General features: G+C 35.1%; 2 protein-coding genes across 2 annotated transcripts in view; one reads left to right on the top strand and one right to left on the bottom strand.

Annotated features, from left to right (window-relative positions):
• LOC144965923 (zinc finger protein 862-like) overlaps positions 1-18,121 on the top strand; it is a 128,287-nt gene that overhangs the window by 70,463 nt on the left and 39,703 nt on the right. The gene's annotated exons all lie outside the window — the stretch shown is intronic.
• Positions 1-18,121, bottom strand: part of LOC144965928 (organic cation transporter protein-like) — a 56,171-nt gene that overhangs the window by 19,219 nt on the left and 18,831 nt on the right. Inside the window, exons 5-8 of the mRNA XM_078901795.1 lie at positions 16,280-16,434; positions 15,565-15,733; positions 14,132-14,407; positions 11,530-11,669 (exon numbers count right to left, since the gene is read on the bottom strand). Of these exons, the coding sequence (XP_078757921.1) occupies positions 11,530-11,669; positions 14,132-14,407; positions 15,565-15,733; positions 16,280-16,434 (740 nt within the window). The remainder of the gene's footprint in view (positions 1-11,529; positions 11,670-14,131; positions 14,408-15,564; positions 15,734-16,279; positions 16,435-18,121) is intronic.

An 18,121-nucleotide genomic window follows, 5' to 3' on the forward strand; every position in this document is an offset into this window, starting at 1 on the left:
ATATCTAAAAGGCATAATACATTGATATTGTTAGCATCAGCATTACATAACAAGTCATTAAAGATTTTAAGAAGCGCCGTTTTAGTACTGTGTTGATGTTTGTAGGCTGACTAAAAGGGTTGTTCCAAACTGTTGTTCTTAAGATGAGATGTTAATTGTGTAAGAACTACCTTCTCCAAAAGTTTTGACAAAAAAGGTAAATTTGATACAGGACGATAATTGTTTAACATATTGTGGTCCAGTGATGGTTTCTTCAGAAGTGGTTTGATGAGGGCACTTTTAAAGCACGATGGAACTTCGCCAGTCAGTATGGATGTATTTATGATTGATGTAATGGATGGTAATAATGTATCGATGGAGCTGGCCAAAAGCTGTGCTGGTAGGGGATCAAGGTCGCAGGATTTAATGGGGGCTTTTTTTTATCAACTCGTTTATGAAACTAGATGAAACTGGTTGGAACTTGTCTAAAGAGGTACCATAGAATGTATTTGTATCTATAAATGGTTCATGCCGATCTAGTTCTGAACGAATGTTATGTATTTTGTCTTTAAAAAAGTTGACAAATGTGTTTGGCAAGTCTCTTTGATTGGTTGTAGATGGTAATGAAGTGCATCTTTCACGTCTAAGTAGATCATTGCAGATGTTAAATAATTGTTTACAAGATTTAGAAGTTTCGAATTTTGAAAGAAAATACGTGGTCTTTGCCTTTTTTATTGTTGTCTTCCAGGCACGAAATGCGTTCTGGAATATTTCACGATGAATCGTAAGGCCTGATGTTTTCAGCAGTCTTTCTGCTCTCCGACACTTCGTTTTAGCTTCTTTAACGTCCGACGTATACCACGGAGCATACTTGCGGTTGGTGACGGTCCTTGTTTGGAATGGCGCATGTTTGTCAAGCGTTTCGATGAGACTATTCCACTGGTCTGGAGAAATCATTGAATTTTTAGAAAGTTTTGTTTCTAAATCGCCTCTGAAACTGTCCAAATTAATGCCTTTAATGTTTCTGGTTGATGTGGTGGTGGTTTCTTGGCATGGTTTTGAAACGTCAAGATTGAAAGAAATGAGGGAGTGGTCCGAAAAGGGGAGATAGTCGACGGTGGCGTTGGTTTTTTGGAACTCTGAATTTTTCTACAATTACCCAATCTAAAATATGACCAGCAGAGTGGGTTGGCGTTGTTACGATCTGGCACATGTTGTTCTCCGATAATGACTCGTGCAATTTAGCGGTGTCTGTGACGTTGTCGAAGTGAAAATTAAAGTCGCCGAGTATAATTGAATGGCCAGGACGCGTGTGTTGCAAAGTTAGCATCTCGTTGATTTCCTTCCTAACATCAGGTAATTTTATTTTGTTTTTCTTGTTTGCTGGCGGTCGGTAGATGCAGTTGAAGTTGTATCTTGTATTCTGGAGGGATAATCTAAGATCAATGGCCTCCATTGTTTTGCAGCGCATTTCGATGATTTCCACATGTTTACATAATTTTGTTTTATAAAATACGCCAATGCCACCCCCTCGCTGATCTTTCCTTGGATACGATCTAAATTGGTACCCAGGGGGTGTCATAGCTTTTTCAACTGGGACGTCTCCAGACTGTGAGACCCATGTCTCTACTATAAATAGTATATCGAAGTTCTTCTCCGTTAATAAATCGTTTAATTCTTCGGTTTTGTTTCGGCAGGACTGTGCATTCAGAAGACCAATAACAATGTTATTGTTGTCGTTTGTGAAACTGTTTGTGGTCGGTACAGTTACAAGTGTTGGTGGTGGACGGGGGTTTGTGTGGGGGCGGGGTGGACGACGAGTTGTTACCATTGAGATGTTATGTTGTTTCCGTTTGCCTCCCCGAGGCCTGTTCTTATTAATATTATTGTAAAAAATCGGATAATAATAATAATAACAATAATAATAATAATAATAATAATAATAATAATAATAATAATAATAATAATAATAATAATAATAATAATAATAATAATAATAATAAATTAATATATACAATAATCACGACACAGAGAGAGAAACAAATGAACTTGTTAATAATTGTGATTTCGATAATAATAAAGATGGTCTAAGTTCCCATACTATGACGTAAATGACCAACATTAGCTATTTTTCCCCAGTCCAACAGAGTTGGAGCAAAAATTTCTCGGCACCTGAGGCGGGTTTTTTCTCGTATGTGAAGATGGTAAAAATTCTAGCCATTTTCTCAGGTATTCAATGTGGCAACATTATAGTAATAGCCGGATAGCCTTAAATGGTGCCAGCAAAAATCCGCTCCTTGCAATCGTTTGAGTGGGGAAATCCAGTCACTCGCTCAGCCATGGTACACAGTCGCTGACAGTCATCAACGGACTGTGTGAATCGGGAGAAAAGCGTGGATAGAAGGCGTTGTGACAGAAAGGGAGTCTGTTTCGCACTGTTGATAAAAGGCGATATATACCATTTCTCAGTTTTATATATTAAAAAAAATGCTGTTATCCATTTTTAAAACATGGATGTGGTGCCAGGCACCATTTGAACCAATAGAGCCACGCCCCTGTATATATATATATATATATATATATATATATATATATATATATATATATATATATATATATATATAATGAACATTTTCACTCACATTTTTGTGGCCACAAAAATGTGAGTGAAAACTTGCATTCTATATTAGCTCTAACCATCATTATCGAGCACTTTCGTACCTACAAGTACCCACCAACACTCATATATATATATATATATATATATATATATATATATATATATATATATATATATATATATATATATGTATTAATACCGGTTAGGGAGACTTTTGGTACCCCTATTAGTTCATTTTTCAGTACTTTACCAATAGGGAGACCAAAATCTGGTCCCCCTATTGATTTGACCTCTAGCACATTCACTTTTCTGATTTTAGTTTAAGGTTGTCAACCCAACCGTCAAGGATATATAATTGTAAATCTTAGTATTGAAGATATTTGTTAAACACCACAGTAAGAAGAGTTATGCCTAAAGTTTCACGTTGGTCAATAAGGTGACCGCCTGAAAAAAGTACAATAGGGGTACCAGTGTTTTCATCGATATATTTAATAGTGAGGCGCTATATCTTTCCGAAATTTTCTCTAAAATTCTAGAGCATTATATGGATTTTTATAGTAATGAAAATAAAATAAACAATTGTGTGAAAGTTGATGAACGGTGAAATGAACAAGATATACGAATTATAATCTATTTTTAGAAATAGATGTATCGAATCTCGGCTCGGATTCTTATCGTGGCGACAAAAGACAAGCAAACATAGTAGCTCATTTTTTTGTGAAACATATGTTTAGCCAATTTCGCACAATTCCTACTTTCGTTTTCGTATTTACGTCGCTGATTTTTTCATTTTTCGTCACTTACTGACTTCCAAACTATGGCATCGTGGGGTAAATTGATGCTGGAGGCATCATTGAAGAGGCACCGAGATAATTTAAATGGTAAGTTATTGGCCATTCTTATTCTATCACTGTTGATTTATGAATTGAAATCGGGTAGACATCACATACACCGATTGATGATTGTCACTTGTCAGTCATTCGGAGGTGGAGTCAGATGATTCGGGAACTTCTGTAGACTGTAGATCACACATAGTACTAGCTTTGTACGATCTGTCGTTTACTACTACTACTACTACTACTACTACTACTACTACTACTACTACTACTACTACTACTACTACTACTACTACTACTACTACTACTACTACTATTACTACTACTACTACTACTACTATTACTACTACTACTACTACTACTATTACTACTACTACTACTACTACTACTACTACTACTACTACTACTATTACTACTACTACTACCACTACTACTACTACTACTACTACTACTACTACTACTACTACTACTACTACTACTACTACTACTTACTACTTTTACTTTTAGCGCTATCCAACTCAACACTTCATGTGTTTATTTTATTTTGGCAAAACCAGAATGGATTTTTGAAACGAATATAAAATATTTTAAACTTAAACCTGTCTTTGCTTTATCATGCTCATACAGTGTGCCATATAACAAAATCATAGTTTAATGTTGAGAATATGCTATTTCTTTTGTACCTTCAGATCAGAGAGATTTGAGCTTTAAAAATCCTGAAAAAATGTCTTGCTGCCAATCCAGACAACCCTTTTGATGTGATCTAGGATGTTAATGGTAAGAATGTAATTTGATGAGGAAATGAATTAAATATTTAGGTACACATAGTTTGCTTATTTTTGTTTGAGTCATGATGTGTAATACTAATACAGTCCACTCCGGATAATTGCAACTCGGTTAATCGCAACATTTCCTAACAAATGGAAATAATTCTATATAAAAGTCACTGGTTAATTGCAACAAACTTCGGTTTTTAAAAAGTGGTAAATTCAAGAAATCAGACAATATATCATGATTAAATTTCATTATGGATGAAATCGTGACAGGTTGAAGAATCGAGAGTGAGCGGGATTTAATGCTATGGTAGTGTGTCACCACTCTATTAGAGTCGAAAGAGGGCAGGGATTTGCAGTATGGGTTTGTGACGTCATCGGTGGCCATTAAATAGAAGAGGGGTGGGGCTGGTCATAATCTTGACAGCAGGTTATAAATGACAGTTATAAAGAGAGACTGAGCGATATCCTTTGTTTTAGGATTAACAACTGTGCATTGTGACCAACGAGTTTGGTGAGAGCTTATTGTCTCTCATTACGGCTAATCTCGTGAACTCTGACAAATGTTGAGAAAAAAGTGAAACTTCGTCCAATCTGAGTAAGACATCGGCTTGCTTCATAGCTGCTTTTGGTTGACAAATCTACACAGGGCTGCCATATGGTTTTTGTTTCAATGAAATTGCTTTGTATGTGGTGGACTAAGTATAACATTTACTGGTTTGAGTTTACAATAAATGTGTAAAATGTTGAAATAGTGGACAGGAAACTGAACTTTGGTTAATTGCAACTTCAGTTAATCGCAACATTTTCGATGATCCCAAGGTGTTGCGATTATCCAAAATAGACTGTACCTGAATCTTGAACGAAAAACTATCATATGGATATGATTATAGACAGATTGGTTTCAGGAATTATATTTCCATCCTCTCTTGCCAACTCTGACATTCTTGAAATTTAAAACAAAATAGCCAAAAGTTTTCGGACTTAATTTTCTTTTTGTCTAAAGGACAATAGTCATAAAGTAAATAATAAAATAAAAATCCTTTTACAGCACAAGATGGCATGATTTTTTGTTTAAGGGTTTAGAGCAAAACTTGCAGATGATAGTCTTCAGCTTTTCTTTGTTTGTTTTTATTTTATATAGACTCCAACTCAGAGCCTGAAAGTGATGCAGAACAAAGTTCCATATCGCATGATTCAGTTGTGGTAAGTATGTAAATTGAAACAAAAGCATAGCATTTGTATAGCGTTTATCCACAGTTCGCACCATGCTCAAAATGCTTCACATCACCATATTTTGTGGTGGACAAAACACAATTGCCACAAAAGATGAGACCTGCAGTCTGTTAGGCGCGATTCAATATTTCAGGACAAGGACAACACTGTTTTACACCAGTGGGACCTACTAGTCTTTTGTTGTTAAAAATTTTCTTTGCAGTGCACTTTGCCAACAATAACACTATTTTAAACCTTCCTCGTTATATTTTGAAGTGATATTCATTGATGAACCATTCACATTTGAAGTCGTTTGTTTTTTATTTGACTAAATGTGAAAATGATGCGTTTCCAGGAAAAATGACAATAGCTTATGTTGGGATTATACTTTTGATCTCGCATTTTGTCCAAATTCTCTAGCATTGTAATGTTTATCAACATTTTTGTTAATTATATTGCAGTTGCAAGGTTAGGAAGTTCATATCGTTGCAATGACAACAGTTTATATGTCCAGAATCGTAGTGAGATAAAAAATTGTTTTGTAGTTGTTGGTCCTGGTGTAGGATTTAGAGAGTTTGTTAAAAACAGTTTACTGAAGCTCTGGTTGGTGTAGCTATATTTATTCATGCACAGTTGAACATATTAAATACTTAGACAATATGTCTGCCTTTCTCAACTCTTTTTTTATACTTGCATTATTAACCAGCTAATTGTTTAGTTGGATTATTAAACAATGGCTCTTCGTGTTTATTGTCAACATGAATAAATTGATTGATTTGTCATCTTTTCCACAAAATATACAGGATCCCGATTTTTGTCTGATTCCTCTTCGTGCTCTGTGAGGTACCCAATGCTGCTGTCTTTGGAACCTAGTGTTCATTCCCCAACTCAGTCAGAGCCTCATCCACAACTATCACAGACTGAATCTCATTGCCAGTCTGGGACCCAGGTTCAACCCGAATGCTATACACATGCAAACCAACGTGTTACGTGCAATGGTGAGTCATTTTTTGTCATTCTTCTCCTTTGATATTTGTGGGATCAATTTTAATTTACCCATTCCTTTTAAAATAAAACTTCCACCCCCTCCAAACCCTTTTGACTTCCAGGTTCAATTCTTTTTTTATTCTAAAATTCTTGGGGTTTCCTTTCAATGACAACTGAGATCATTAAAATTCAGATCATAACATGATGTGTGTAGATTTGATGAAAACATATGTTCGAGTTGAGAAGTAGTGTTCACGAACTTGCTGATCGTTTTTACTAGCATTTATTTCCTAACTTATCTGTGTCAATTAACAAAGGCAAGACTCAAATATTTTCTATCTGAACAGTATGTTTGTTATTTCCGGCATATACATGTCATATTTCATTCCCACAAAATATAAATCAGGATTAAGTGGTCTACACACCTCGTTCAGGCAGTTGGGGGGAAGTAAATAAGTCTTTAAGTTTTAAGGAATTAATGAAGCAGTGCTCAACCGGTTTGGAGGACGTTTGATTGATGTCGGCTGTTTGTTCTGCCAGCCGGTGATGTTTTCTCACTCTCTCAATGACAATGAAAGTCATTATTATTACTATTACTATGAACTATAGTCTATTATTACTTTTATTACTATATTAATTGTTACTTATTGCCGTTACTGTTATTATTAATATTATGATATTGCCTTCATTGCATTCTATTACTATTATCGATATAACTAATTTCTGATTGTTGTAAATAATTTATGTGAATTGAATTTTGTCGAATGGCCAAGGGCCTACAATAAACTTAAATGAAACTTAAATGAAATGTTAATCTTTGGATAGGACTTGGGTTTATTCTTGATTACTTTTCTGCCTTGGTCGAGTGAAGCAATTGGAGTAAATTTTGTTGCTCAATGTAAAAAACATGACGCTAACCATTCGGCTGATACTGATACCTCCAAGGGGTGGTTGGGGGAAAACGTAAAATTCTTTTGACATTGTCTGATTATTCGCTGAAACAACAAAGGACAATCTATTTATTCAGATGAGACTTCATTGTGTTACGATTTATGTTCATATTTTGATTATAATGAAGAGGGAACCCTGAACCCGGTGGAATGGGTGGATTGATCTATTTATTTCTATTTCAAAACAAATATATGGCGTCTTTTCGCTTGATTTATTATGTGGCAGAGGTCTCCACAAATCTAACATACCTCTTCCAAAGGAATAGATGGTAGAAAAGTATATAACAAGAAGGAATGATGACAGTTACTTGTCCAGGCCTTAAACATTTGGAATGCTATTCCTCTCTACCGCTGTCATGTAGCTGATGTGCATACGATCTGTCTATTGACTTATGTTCAGAGTTCATAGCATGATGTGCTTTATTTTCTCCTTTTTTTCAGAGAAATACAAAAAGCCAAGGAGACCCTGTCCATACTGTGGTCAGTTGCAAACAAAACTCTCAAGGCATTTGATGAGGAAACACAAGGAAAAAAAATTGAGAAAACCCAAACAATTTGAAAAAAGAGATGCCATTAGAGAATGATATAAAGTAGCTACAGCAATTTATTACTGAAGAGATGGTCCGTATTTGTGAGGATGATTATCATTTATTTGATTCACATATGTTTGTTAGGCTTCGCAATGTCATCGTAGCTAGGCTTACAATGTTTAATGCGAGGAGAGGCGGAGAACCCGCAAGGATGTTGTTAAAAGACTGGAATGATGCAGATTCAGATGTATGGGTTGATCCCCAGCTTGTACAACATGTCACTGATCCTTTGGAAAAAGCATTACTTGAGAAATATAAGCTGGCCTATCAGTCTGGAAAGGGAAGCAAGATGTTGGTCCCTGTGTTGATACCCAATGACACAATTCAGCCTTTAAGGAAACTTGTACAGGAGCGTAAAGCAGTAAAGTACAGGAATATCCAAAGATCATGTAAGTGGTTACATTGCCATCAAATATGTCACTTCCTTAATTGTTAATAGCTGATAAATTCAGGCACCGAGCTTCGACATTATTTGCCTTACTTGATGTCCCACAACACGAGAGAGATGTCTTCTATTGACATATGGGACACAATGAATCAATCAAAACATTTATCAGTGTCCAATTGCAATACGAGAAATAACAGAAGTTGGTCATTTTTTGGGTCAAATTGATAACTCAGCATCGGTCACTGGGGAAGGAAATTGTAACATTGAAACAAATGACTCTGTAGTGAATAGAAACTCAAAATGAAAATTTTGGAACATCCATAGTAACAGCTGCAAATCAAGAAGAAATATTTAATGGTGAAGCAGGAGTGCCAAATCAGCTTGCGTGTTCTTCAAAACAAACTGAACCCCAGAGTAATTCAAAAATCGGAGATACATGTCATGGTCAGATGAGGATACAGATAGAGTCAAGTCATATTTTTAAAACTTTGTCGAAGATGTTTCAGCACATGGTTCGAGGGGATCATTACCTGGGAAGTCTGAAATTATTCTGTTCTTAAAACACCACAGGGTATTTTCACAAAAAGGAATCCCTGAAGGTACATGGTGAAAGATCTTTAATGAAAGAAATAAATATCCAATAGAAGGGAAAGAGCGTTTATCGGTGTAATGACAATCATGACTTTAATTTGTATTACATTTTTTGTATTGTATAGTGTTATTGACATATTTTGGGGGGTTAAAAAAAAGTTTTATCTTTATTTAGTACAATCTGTTCATCATTGCAATCTTCATTTTTATATTATATGAACATTGATTTGCTCAGTTTGAGAGACAAATGCTTTGTAGAACTATCTGAAAGAATCAGATATGGCAGAATAAAAAGTCTTTCTACTAACCCTAACTTAATTGGCCAATGTAGCTTTATGTTCAGCATTTTCTAGATACCTAATGTAAAACTTCTATTCTTTTTATGATAATTTTAAGAGTTGCAATGTTTAGAGGTGACTGTCAAGAAATGACACCCCTGTGCATTTAATTTCTTTCTTTCTTTATCCCCTCATCCTTAATCAGAATAATAATAATTAATAATGAAAAACAATGCAGCAACGACAGCTTAGAACTGCATAAAGTGCTTAAGAATTATTTTTTTGCATTAAACTTTATTTAAACGATTTTCAACACTTTTGCTTCACAGTTATGCTTTTTAACAAATGCAATTAAGCAACTTACCAGCAACAACATATTGGTTTGTTATCATTTGAGGGTTTTATCAGTAAAACTGTTTCTATCCTTTTATGTTGCACTGTACACATAACAAACTTCATCAAAGTTTATTTTGCTTTTATTTGGTGACCAAAGACTTATGTGATACAGTGGATGAATGTTTGTGATGGCTTTTGGAACTGAAATAAACCTGCAATATGATTTGTAAACTTGTATCATTGTGTATCATTTTTCGGTCAAATGTAAATGTAATTTTACACGAGCTTTGATGTCTCACAAAACCCACAATGAGCTCGACGTGCAGCTGGTAGTACATTTTTTTGGACACGAACAACGTTGTTACAATTCAGTAACTTACTCCAATTAACACAAGTAAGACTGTAAATGAGACTTTCACAATGACTCTACATCGCCACAAATATGGATTCGAACCCTGGCAACTCAGGCATCAGACGAACTGTCTACCCCAAAACCACGAAACCAAAGCAAGCATTGTGCAAGTTAAAGTGAATTGTATGTTGATTGAAGCCGTTCATTGTGTCCATCAGATCTGCTGTCCTATCCATCCAACTCCATTCACTTGGTGGGGTTCCCAACCTCCCATAGTGGGCAGGGACGTACTTGTTGCGTCTTCTTCTTCTATCCCCCTATGTCTGTTTTCCAACTTGTTTTCTGTCTCTGTCTTGGAATGGGATTACTTGGTTTTGTCCAGGCCCTGGCTGGGAGGGAAACAGTCAAATTTATAGTTTTGGGAGATGATATTTTTTTCCTTGTAAATCATCTCTTTGTTATGCACTTTATTGTTTTGTTTACATCTTATATATGCTTTGTAAACATTTGAGTGTATCCCTCTTTGTTGGGACCTGTGTCTGAATGAGACTTCTAGGTGATCTCAAACTAAGTACTTTGATAGTGTGCTCTTGGAATCTACTGTTTCCTTTTTGAAACAAATCCCCTTTGCCTTACTTTTTCTTGGGTGCTCTAATTGTAGTTCCAGAACTTTTTACTATCCCATTTTCTTCCTTTTTACTGGCGCTGATATGACCTTAATGTGTTGCAAGCGCCGTAAAACCCTTAAAAACAAAACAAACCAAGTCCATTCAGTGGTATACAACAACAACAAATCAACTCCTCTGCCTGGTCCCTTCTATCTCTGTTCTTAACCTGGGTCGTCAGGCTTCTAAAGGGGTCGGGGACTGCAAAAATAATGGCGCACGGAGCAACTGGGAATATTTTTTGCCAGGTTATTTCCCTGAGCGCCCCCTTCGGAGGGATGAGTTAGTAAATGCATTGCTCGGCCACTTCACTCTACACACACTGGGATAAGTTTCGACACTATGGCCATGAAGCTCTTAAGGACTTACTTTGTTTTAGTAAATTTGGTGGTAGCTCACTTGAAAATGCACTCTTAGGTATACCCATATATAAACATATACCGGGCTCCCTAAAAGGGGTTTTTAATGTGGTCTCCCTAAAAACATGTTTTTACCAAATGTCTCCTTAAAGCAGCAGAAACACTTAGTAAAACAGTAGGGGGACCGAGTAATTTTCTATATACCATTGTGATCATCAAGCATCAGAATTATGTTCATAACTCATTGGAGGGAATCAAACTATACTCATTTGAACAAAGATTGAACAGTTTAATCAATTTGAACAAGACATATGCTTGGTCCTCCAATTGGTGCATTTCACAGTGGTCACCTTAACAGTGGATTGATACTTATATATATATATATATATATATATATATATATATATATATATATATATATATATATATATATATATATATATATATAAACGTTTTCAAATATATATACTAGACACAATGGGCAAAGATGGTACCTAAATTACTAAATCTAGTTTGTTTTGTTAAAATAATAACCCTTAGATATCTCGTTGCATTCATAATTGAAGTCAAAAACGATTTCGATTATTTGGATCAAGATGGTATCACTCACCAAAACGATCAATTACAACGTAAGCCGATATGTTAGCAAAGAGGTCTACGCAGTTCAGCAACAAGACGTTGAGATGTATTGAGCCTGATAAATTGGAGACGTTGAACATCAGGGCGTAGTACATTAAGCTGTTAGCCATCCTGTAAAAAGAAAAAGAAAAAGGTTCAATATTATTAGATTTTGCCTGTATGTTCATTCCCTAATCAAAACATTATATTTTGTAAGATGCTGTGCATTATTTTGGAAAATGTTTAAGAAATTGTCATATAATAATAATAATAATAATAATAATAATAATAATAATAATAATATAATAATAATAATAATAATAATAATAATAATAATAATAATAATAATAATACCATTTCTTCAGCCCGTAACCATGACGATGTGGTGCTGTATGCGCTCTACATTGCCAACGATACTATGACATTAAATGAAACATTTGTAACAATAACCCTACTATCAAGTGACTTATACTTGACACATAGATAAACAGGAGAAAATACAATTCAATAAAATTATCTATGCAAGATATTTCTCATAAGATAAGTGATGTTTTAATCTAGATTTTAAAATGTTGATGTTGATGGATCTCTTAAGTTTTGGGAAAGAATTTCAAACTTTAGGTCCTGAATTATAGAATGATATTACTCCATATTTTTTCAGTCGTGGTGAATTGGTACAGAGTTTTGTTGTATCCTCACGATATAGAATGACTCCTAAACTTGCCATGTAATAATGAGACCCCATGTCATAAAGGTGACTTGGGACCATGATTCGGGCATTCGCAAAGCGGACGAAAGGGTGATTTATACAAAAGTTCCAATGTATGAAAATGGGGTACACTTAGTTCTCGTCAGTAGAAATGACATTGCTCAAGTCAGAGTTTTGGTGGTCCAAAAACACTTAAAGCGGTTTTGTTTTTGCCAGATAATACCTTAGTGTTGTGAATTCCTGTTCAATGTTCCTTTTTAGAACGGACCCAGAAAATTGCCCATGCACGCAATTCAATACTTTTAGGTTTTACTGCAAAACGTTAAGTTTCGGTTGGTGAGAGAAGAAAGCAAGCCGCTTCCAATCGGTCCGTATTAAAATTTTTTATAGTCCACTAACTCTTCTTCGCGTTAGTCGGATTCCCTCTCAATAACTTTCATAACCTTATATGAAGTTGAAAGGAAAATATTTGGCCTTTCAGAAAATGCATTGGATTCTATAATTCCTTCTTTGCAAAGGGATTGAATGACTTTCTCTTTTTCATTTCACATAAATTGTGACATTAAACATCATTGTAAGAATAAAAAGGCAGAGGTAACTCACATTTGACGAGAGCGTCAAACTTGTTTCAACATTATTCCTCATAATCATACCAAACTGTTTTGCAACAATATGTCAAAAAGTTCAGCCGCTATCGGCATTTATAGTCAAAGAAACATTCTTTTTTGTTATTAGCTTTTTTAACATAAACATTTTTTTGGCTCACGAACTGTATCATCCTTACAATTACACAGTAGAACCACAAACTGTATCATCCTTACCAATTACACAGTAGAACCACAAACTGTATCATCCTTACGAATTACACAGTAGAACCACAAACTGTATCATCCTTACCAATTACACAGTAGAACCACAAACTGTATCATCCTTACCAATTGCACAGTAGAACCACAAACTGTATCATCCTTACCAATTACACAGTAGAACCACAAACTGTATCATCCTTACCAATTACACAGTAGAACCACAAACTGTATCATCCTTACCAATTACACAGTAGAACCACAAACTGTATCATCCTTACCAATTGCACAGTAGAACCACAAACTGTATCATCCTTACCAATTACACAGTAGAACCACAAACTGTATCATCCTTACCAATTACACAGTAGAACCACAAACTGTATCATCCTTACCAATTACACAGTAGAACCACAAACTGTATCATCCTTACCAATTACACAGTAGAACCACAAACTGTATCATCCTTACCAATTGCACAGTAGAACCACAAACTGTATCATCCTTACCAATTACACAGTAGAACCACAAACTGTATCATCCTTACCAATTACACAGTAGAACCACAAACTGTATCATCCTTACCAATTACACAGTAGAACCACAAACTGTATCATCCTTACCAATTACACAGTAGAACCACAAACTGTATCATCCTTACCAATTACACAGTAGAACCACAAACTGTATCATCCTTACCAATTACACAGTAGAACCACAAACTGTATCATCCTTACCAATTACACAGTAGAACCACAAACTGTATCATCCTTACCAATTACACAGTAGAACCACAAACTGTATCATCCTTACCAATTACACAGTAGAACCACAAACTGTATCATCCTTACCAATTACACAGTAGAACCACAAACTGTATCATCCTTACCAATTACACAGTAGAACCACAAACTGTATCATCCTTACCAATTACACAGTAGAACCACAAACTGTATCATCCTTACCAATTACACAGTAGAACCACAAACTGTATCATCCTTACCAATTACACAGTAGAACCACAAACTGTATCATCCTTACCAATTACACAGTAGAACCACAAACTATATCATCCTTACCAATTAAACAGTAGAACCACAAACTGAAAAGCCATCTTTTTATGCCGAAGGAGAGTAAGCAAGCTTTCCTTGTTCTCCGTTGATTTCACCTTAACATCGCCACCGTCTTCTACGGCCTTAGTTAGTGACTTTTTCTCAATAAGCATCTGAGCACCAAGCTCCTCAAACAGTTCCAGGGGGAATGCCTTTCCATTCGTTTTAGCAATTTCTTCTAAAATTTTCCTGGCCTTTTCTGTGTTCCTTGAAATGCAACCATCTCGAGGACTGGGAACCAACCTGGCCGTACAAATCTACGAAACACGTGTGTGCAAGATGTAGGTGTTCCTTTATCGACGAATTATTTCTTTTCATCTTTATTAAGTGTTGAGAAGAGAACGAGGAGACTGGGAAGAGACCGTGAGAGATACAGAAAACGATGTAGTGAAAGTATGATAGAGTGTAATATTATATAAATAACTATATTATATTTCAAATCTATTATATAAGAGATGAGTAAAGACATAGAGAGAATAGATAGCTCATAATGGGTAAGAATATGTGATAGAATGAAATTTGGCACGCTTTCGCAGCTTTCGTATAATAACTCTTAGCTATTGTAGTGCGATTTCTTCGGGTGTTTCTTTTTTTTTTACAAAACCCGCCGAAACCCGACAAAGTTATGGGAAGTAGGCAGCAGTGGGGAGTGAACCTGGGACTGGGTTTCGGCGGGTTTCGTAAAAAAGCAATTACTTTTTTAAGAAACCGCCGAAACATGCCAAAAAAAAAACGTAGTCTCAGGTTCACTCCCCACTGGTGTTCACTTCTTTGAGACTCAGGTTCACACCCCACTGTTGCCTCGGTGGATTTCGTAAACAAATACTTGCTTTTTTACGAAACTCGCCAAAAACAATAGTCTCAAGTGTTTGGCTATTAAATAAATACTTTATGTTATTTCGAAACAAAGATATTTCTTTTTTGGTGACAATTATTATTTGGAAAAATCATACAGATCATACATATAAGTATGACATTAAGCTTTTAAAATTTACTTTTATAAGTCTGCAATAAAGGGGGCGGATCCATCTTTCGACAGGGATTTTTGAATCTAGTTTTAAACTTATTTAGCGTTTATAAGGGAAAAGTAGTGTGAATTTTATAATCCGAAAGTTAAACATTATCATTTAGATAAAGATTTATATCACAGCAACTCTTATGATTGCAAAATTTGCAAAGACTTCTGAGAGTAATTTATAGAGAAATAAGAGGTATCTAAGGTAAATATTTGAAATTTAGACCCACTGCCCAGATAAAATGCGCATGGCGGAAGTCATCGTATTGTAACAAAGGAAAAGAAGACAACGCCCACTTTTTTGAAGGTCCTTTCTTTTACATTCAAATAGTAAAAAAAAAACTTTCAGTTGTGAATCCTAGTAAATATCACTGATTATACTTACCAGTAGTAGCTGAGAAGTAAAATCAACGGGACGGACACAGTTAGTATGAGTTGTTCAGGGTCTCTAATAAAGTAAGCCACACCAGTCAGGATGAGGCCACCAAAAACCCATACAACTGACCAGATGACGATGAACAATCGGCGGTGTTGGGGACACAGAAATTCTAGGGCTGCAACATTATAATAATAATAATAATAATAATAATAATAATAATAATAATAATAATAATAATAATAATAATAATAATAATAATAATAATAATAATAATAATAATAATAATAATATTTAGAAAGATTAAAGTATCTAAATTTGCTGAATTAAAAAATCTTAGAATAATAGGATATCTTATTCATATATAAAGACTCGTACTTGGTTCTATCACTATGGGTTAGAATGATTTTATAAAAATCATTCGCATGTCACAAACACTAGGGGAGATACGTTTAAGAAATGTGTTGAAGGACGTAATTCATCATCATCATCATCATCATCATCATCATCATCATCATCATCATCATCATCATCATCATCTTCATCATTATCATTATTATTATTATTATTATTATTATTATTATTATTATTATTATATTATTATTTATTATTATTATTGTCATTATTATTATTAATATCATTATTATTATTATTATCATTATTATTATTACTGTTATTATTATTATTATTAATAACAATATTTTTAAGACATGATAATGTTTACCTGTAACAAAACTAGATAGATAGATACTTGTTGAACTCAAACCGCATACGAATCTTGAAATACAGAGGGCTGGAATATTTATAGGGAATGCTGATGTGATGGATGTTATGATAATTACTACAATCCAGAACAGAACACTCCTCCGGCGACCAAATCTGAGAGGACAATAAATATGAGCTTTCAAAAAGCATGATATCCATTTACTGTGCTCAAAAGCGCTTTACAAGCAGTCTTAAGTCAACAACAACACATAACATGCAGGACGTGACATGACGCCTTTACAGCATTATATATTTTTTTTTGAAAAAGTCGACGCTGTTTCATGTTACTAACAGGTACTCATTTTACACATGAACATGGTGAGACTTAATTTTGTGCTGCACAAAGCAAGGCTCGAATCAGGGACCTAAAAGAAAAGAGAGAAAAATAAAAGAAAAGGACAACAAACACAAAAAAAAAAACAGCAACAACAACAACAAAAAACAAACAAAAAAACCTGAGCTTTTATATAGAGCAATTTCCACTAAACGTGCTCAAAGCGTACCGCCTGTTAGGCGAAATTACAATTATTTTTTATGAGACAGCGCTTTTAACGGCCATGTACTCATTTTGCACTGAGAAGGGTGATATAATGTGAGTAAAGAGCCTTTTCCAAGGACTCAACTATGCGCCGAGCAGGGTTCGAACCCAGGACCTTCTGATCTAAAAGCGAGTGTCATACCACTAGACCACATAGCCACACTTAAAGGTCAGAAGATGTCGTGTCCAGTCAAATTTAATGTGAACGCTCAATGCTTCATTTTTTCTATCGACAGGTTAAGTGGAACCAAATTTCCATTTCATATAGTACAAGTCGCCTCTTAGGCCCCCATACAGTTTCCAGCTACTTATAGCCAGGTCTTCATTCACTCATGGGTCGATTGTAATTACGCGTAAAGTCCTTTACCTTTCTGTAACCCAGGATTTCTCGAACGATATATCCCTCTCTGTTCTATGAAATTCCAAGCCTTTGTGAAATGTCAGATTGTTTTATCCAGCTCGATTTAAGCTCTTCAATTTCTTTATTTGATTTGCTGCAGTTGATTCACTTTGTGGACGACAACTGCGAGCCCGCTCATTAATGCTGGTGGAGACCGCATCAGTTCAAGTAAAGGATAATGTCACTTAAAATATAAGCCCGCATACAAAAAATCACGGCTCCACATTTCGTAACTTTGGAGGAATTTGTAATATTCCGTGCACACGGGCTTGAAACGGACTATAGTAGTAGTAATAGTAGAAGTAGTCGTAATGGCGTTACTAGTAATGAAACCAGTAGTAGAAGTCGTAATAGCAATGGAAGTAGAAATAGTAGTAGTAGTAGTAGTAGTAGTAGTAGTAGTAGTAGTAGTAGTAGTAGTAGTAGTCGTAGTAGTAGTAGAAGTAGTAGTAGTAGTAGTAGTAGTAGCAGTAGTAGTAGTAGTAGTAGTAGTAGTAGTAGTAGTAGTAGTAGTAGAAGTAGTAGCTGTAGTAATAGAAAACGGTAGGGGCTACCTGAAGCCTGTGATCGTGAAAATACTAACGAAAGAGTGAAAATGGAGAGGCTTCGTATGGGAACAATACAGACAATGGACGTCCATAGTAGTAGTAGTAGTAGTAGTAGTAGTAGTAGTAGTAGTAGTAGTAGTAGTAGTAGTAGTAGTAGTAGTAGTAGTAGTAGTAGTAGTAGTAGTGGTAGTAGTAGTAGTAGTAGTATAGTAGTAGTAGTAGTAGTAGTAGTAGTAGTAGTAGTATTGTAGTAGTAGTTGTAGTGTAGTATAGTAGTAGTAGTAGTAGATAGTAGTAGTAGTAGTAGTAGTAGTA

The sequence above is a fragment of the Berghia stephanieae genome, chromosome 1 (assembly GCF_034508935.2).
Source record: "Berghia stephanieae isolate SIO BIC M18660-M18661 chromosome 1, UCSD_Bste_1.3, whole genome shotgun sequence".
Taxonomy (NCBI): domain Eukaryota; kingdom Metazoa; phylum Mollusca; class Gastropoda; order Nudibranchia; family Aeolidiidae; genus Berghia; species Berghia stephanieae.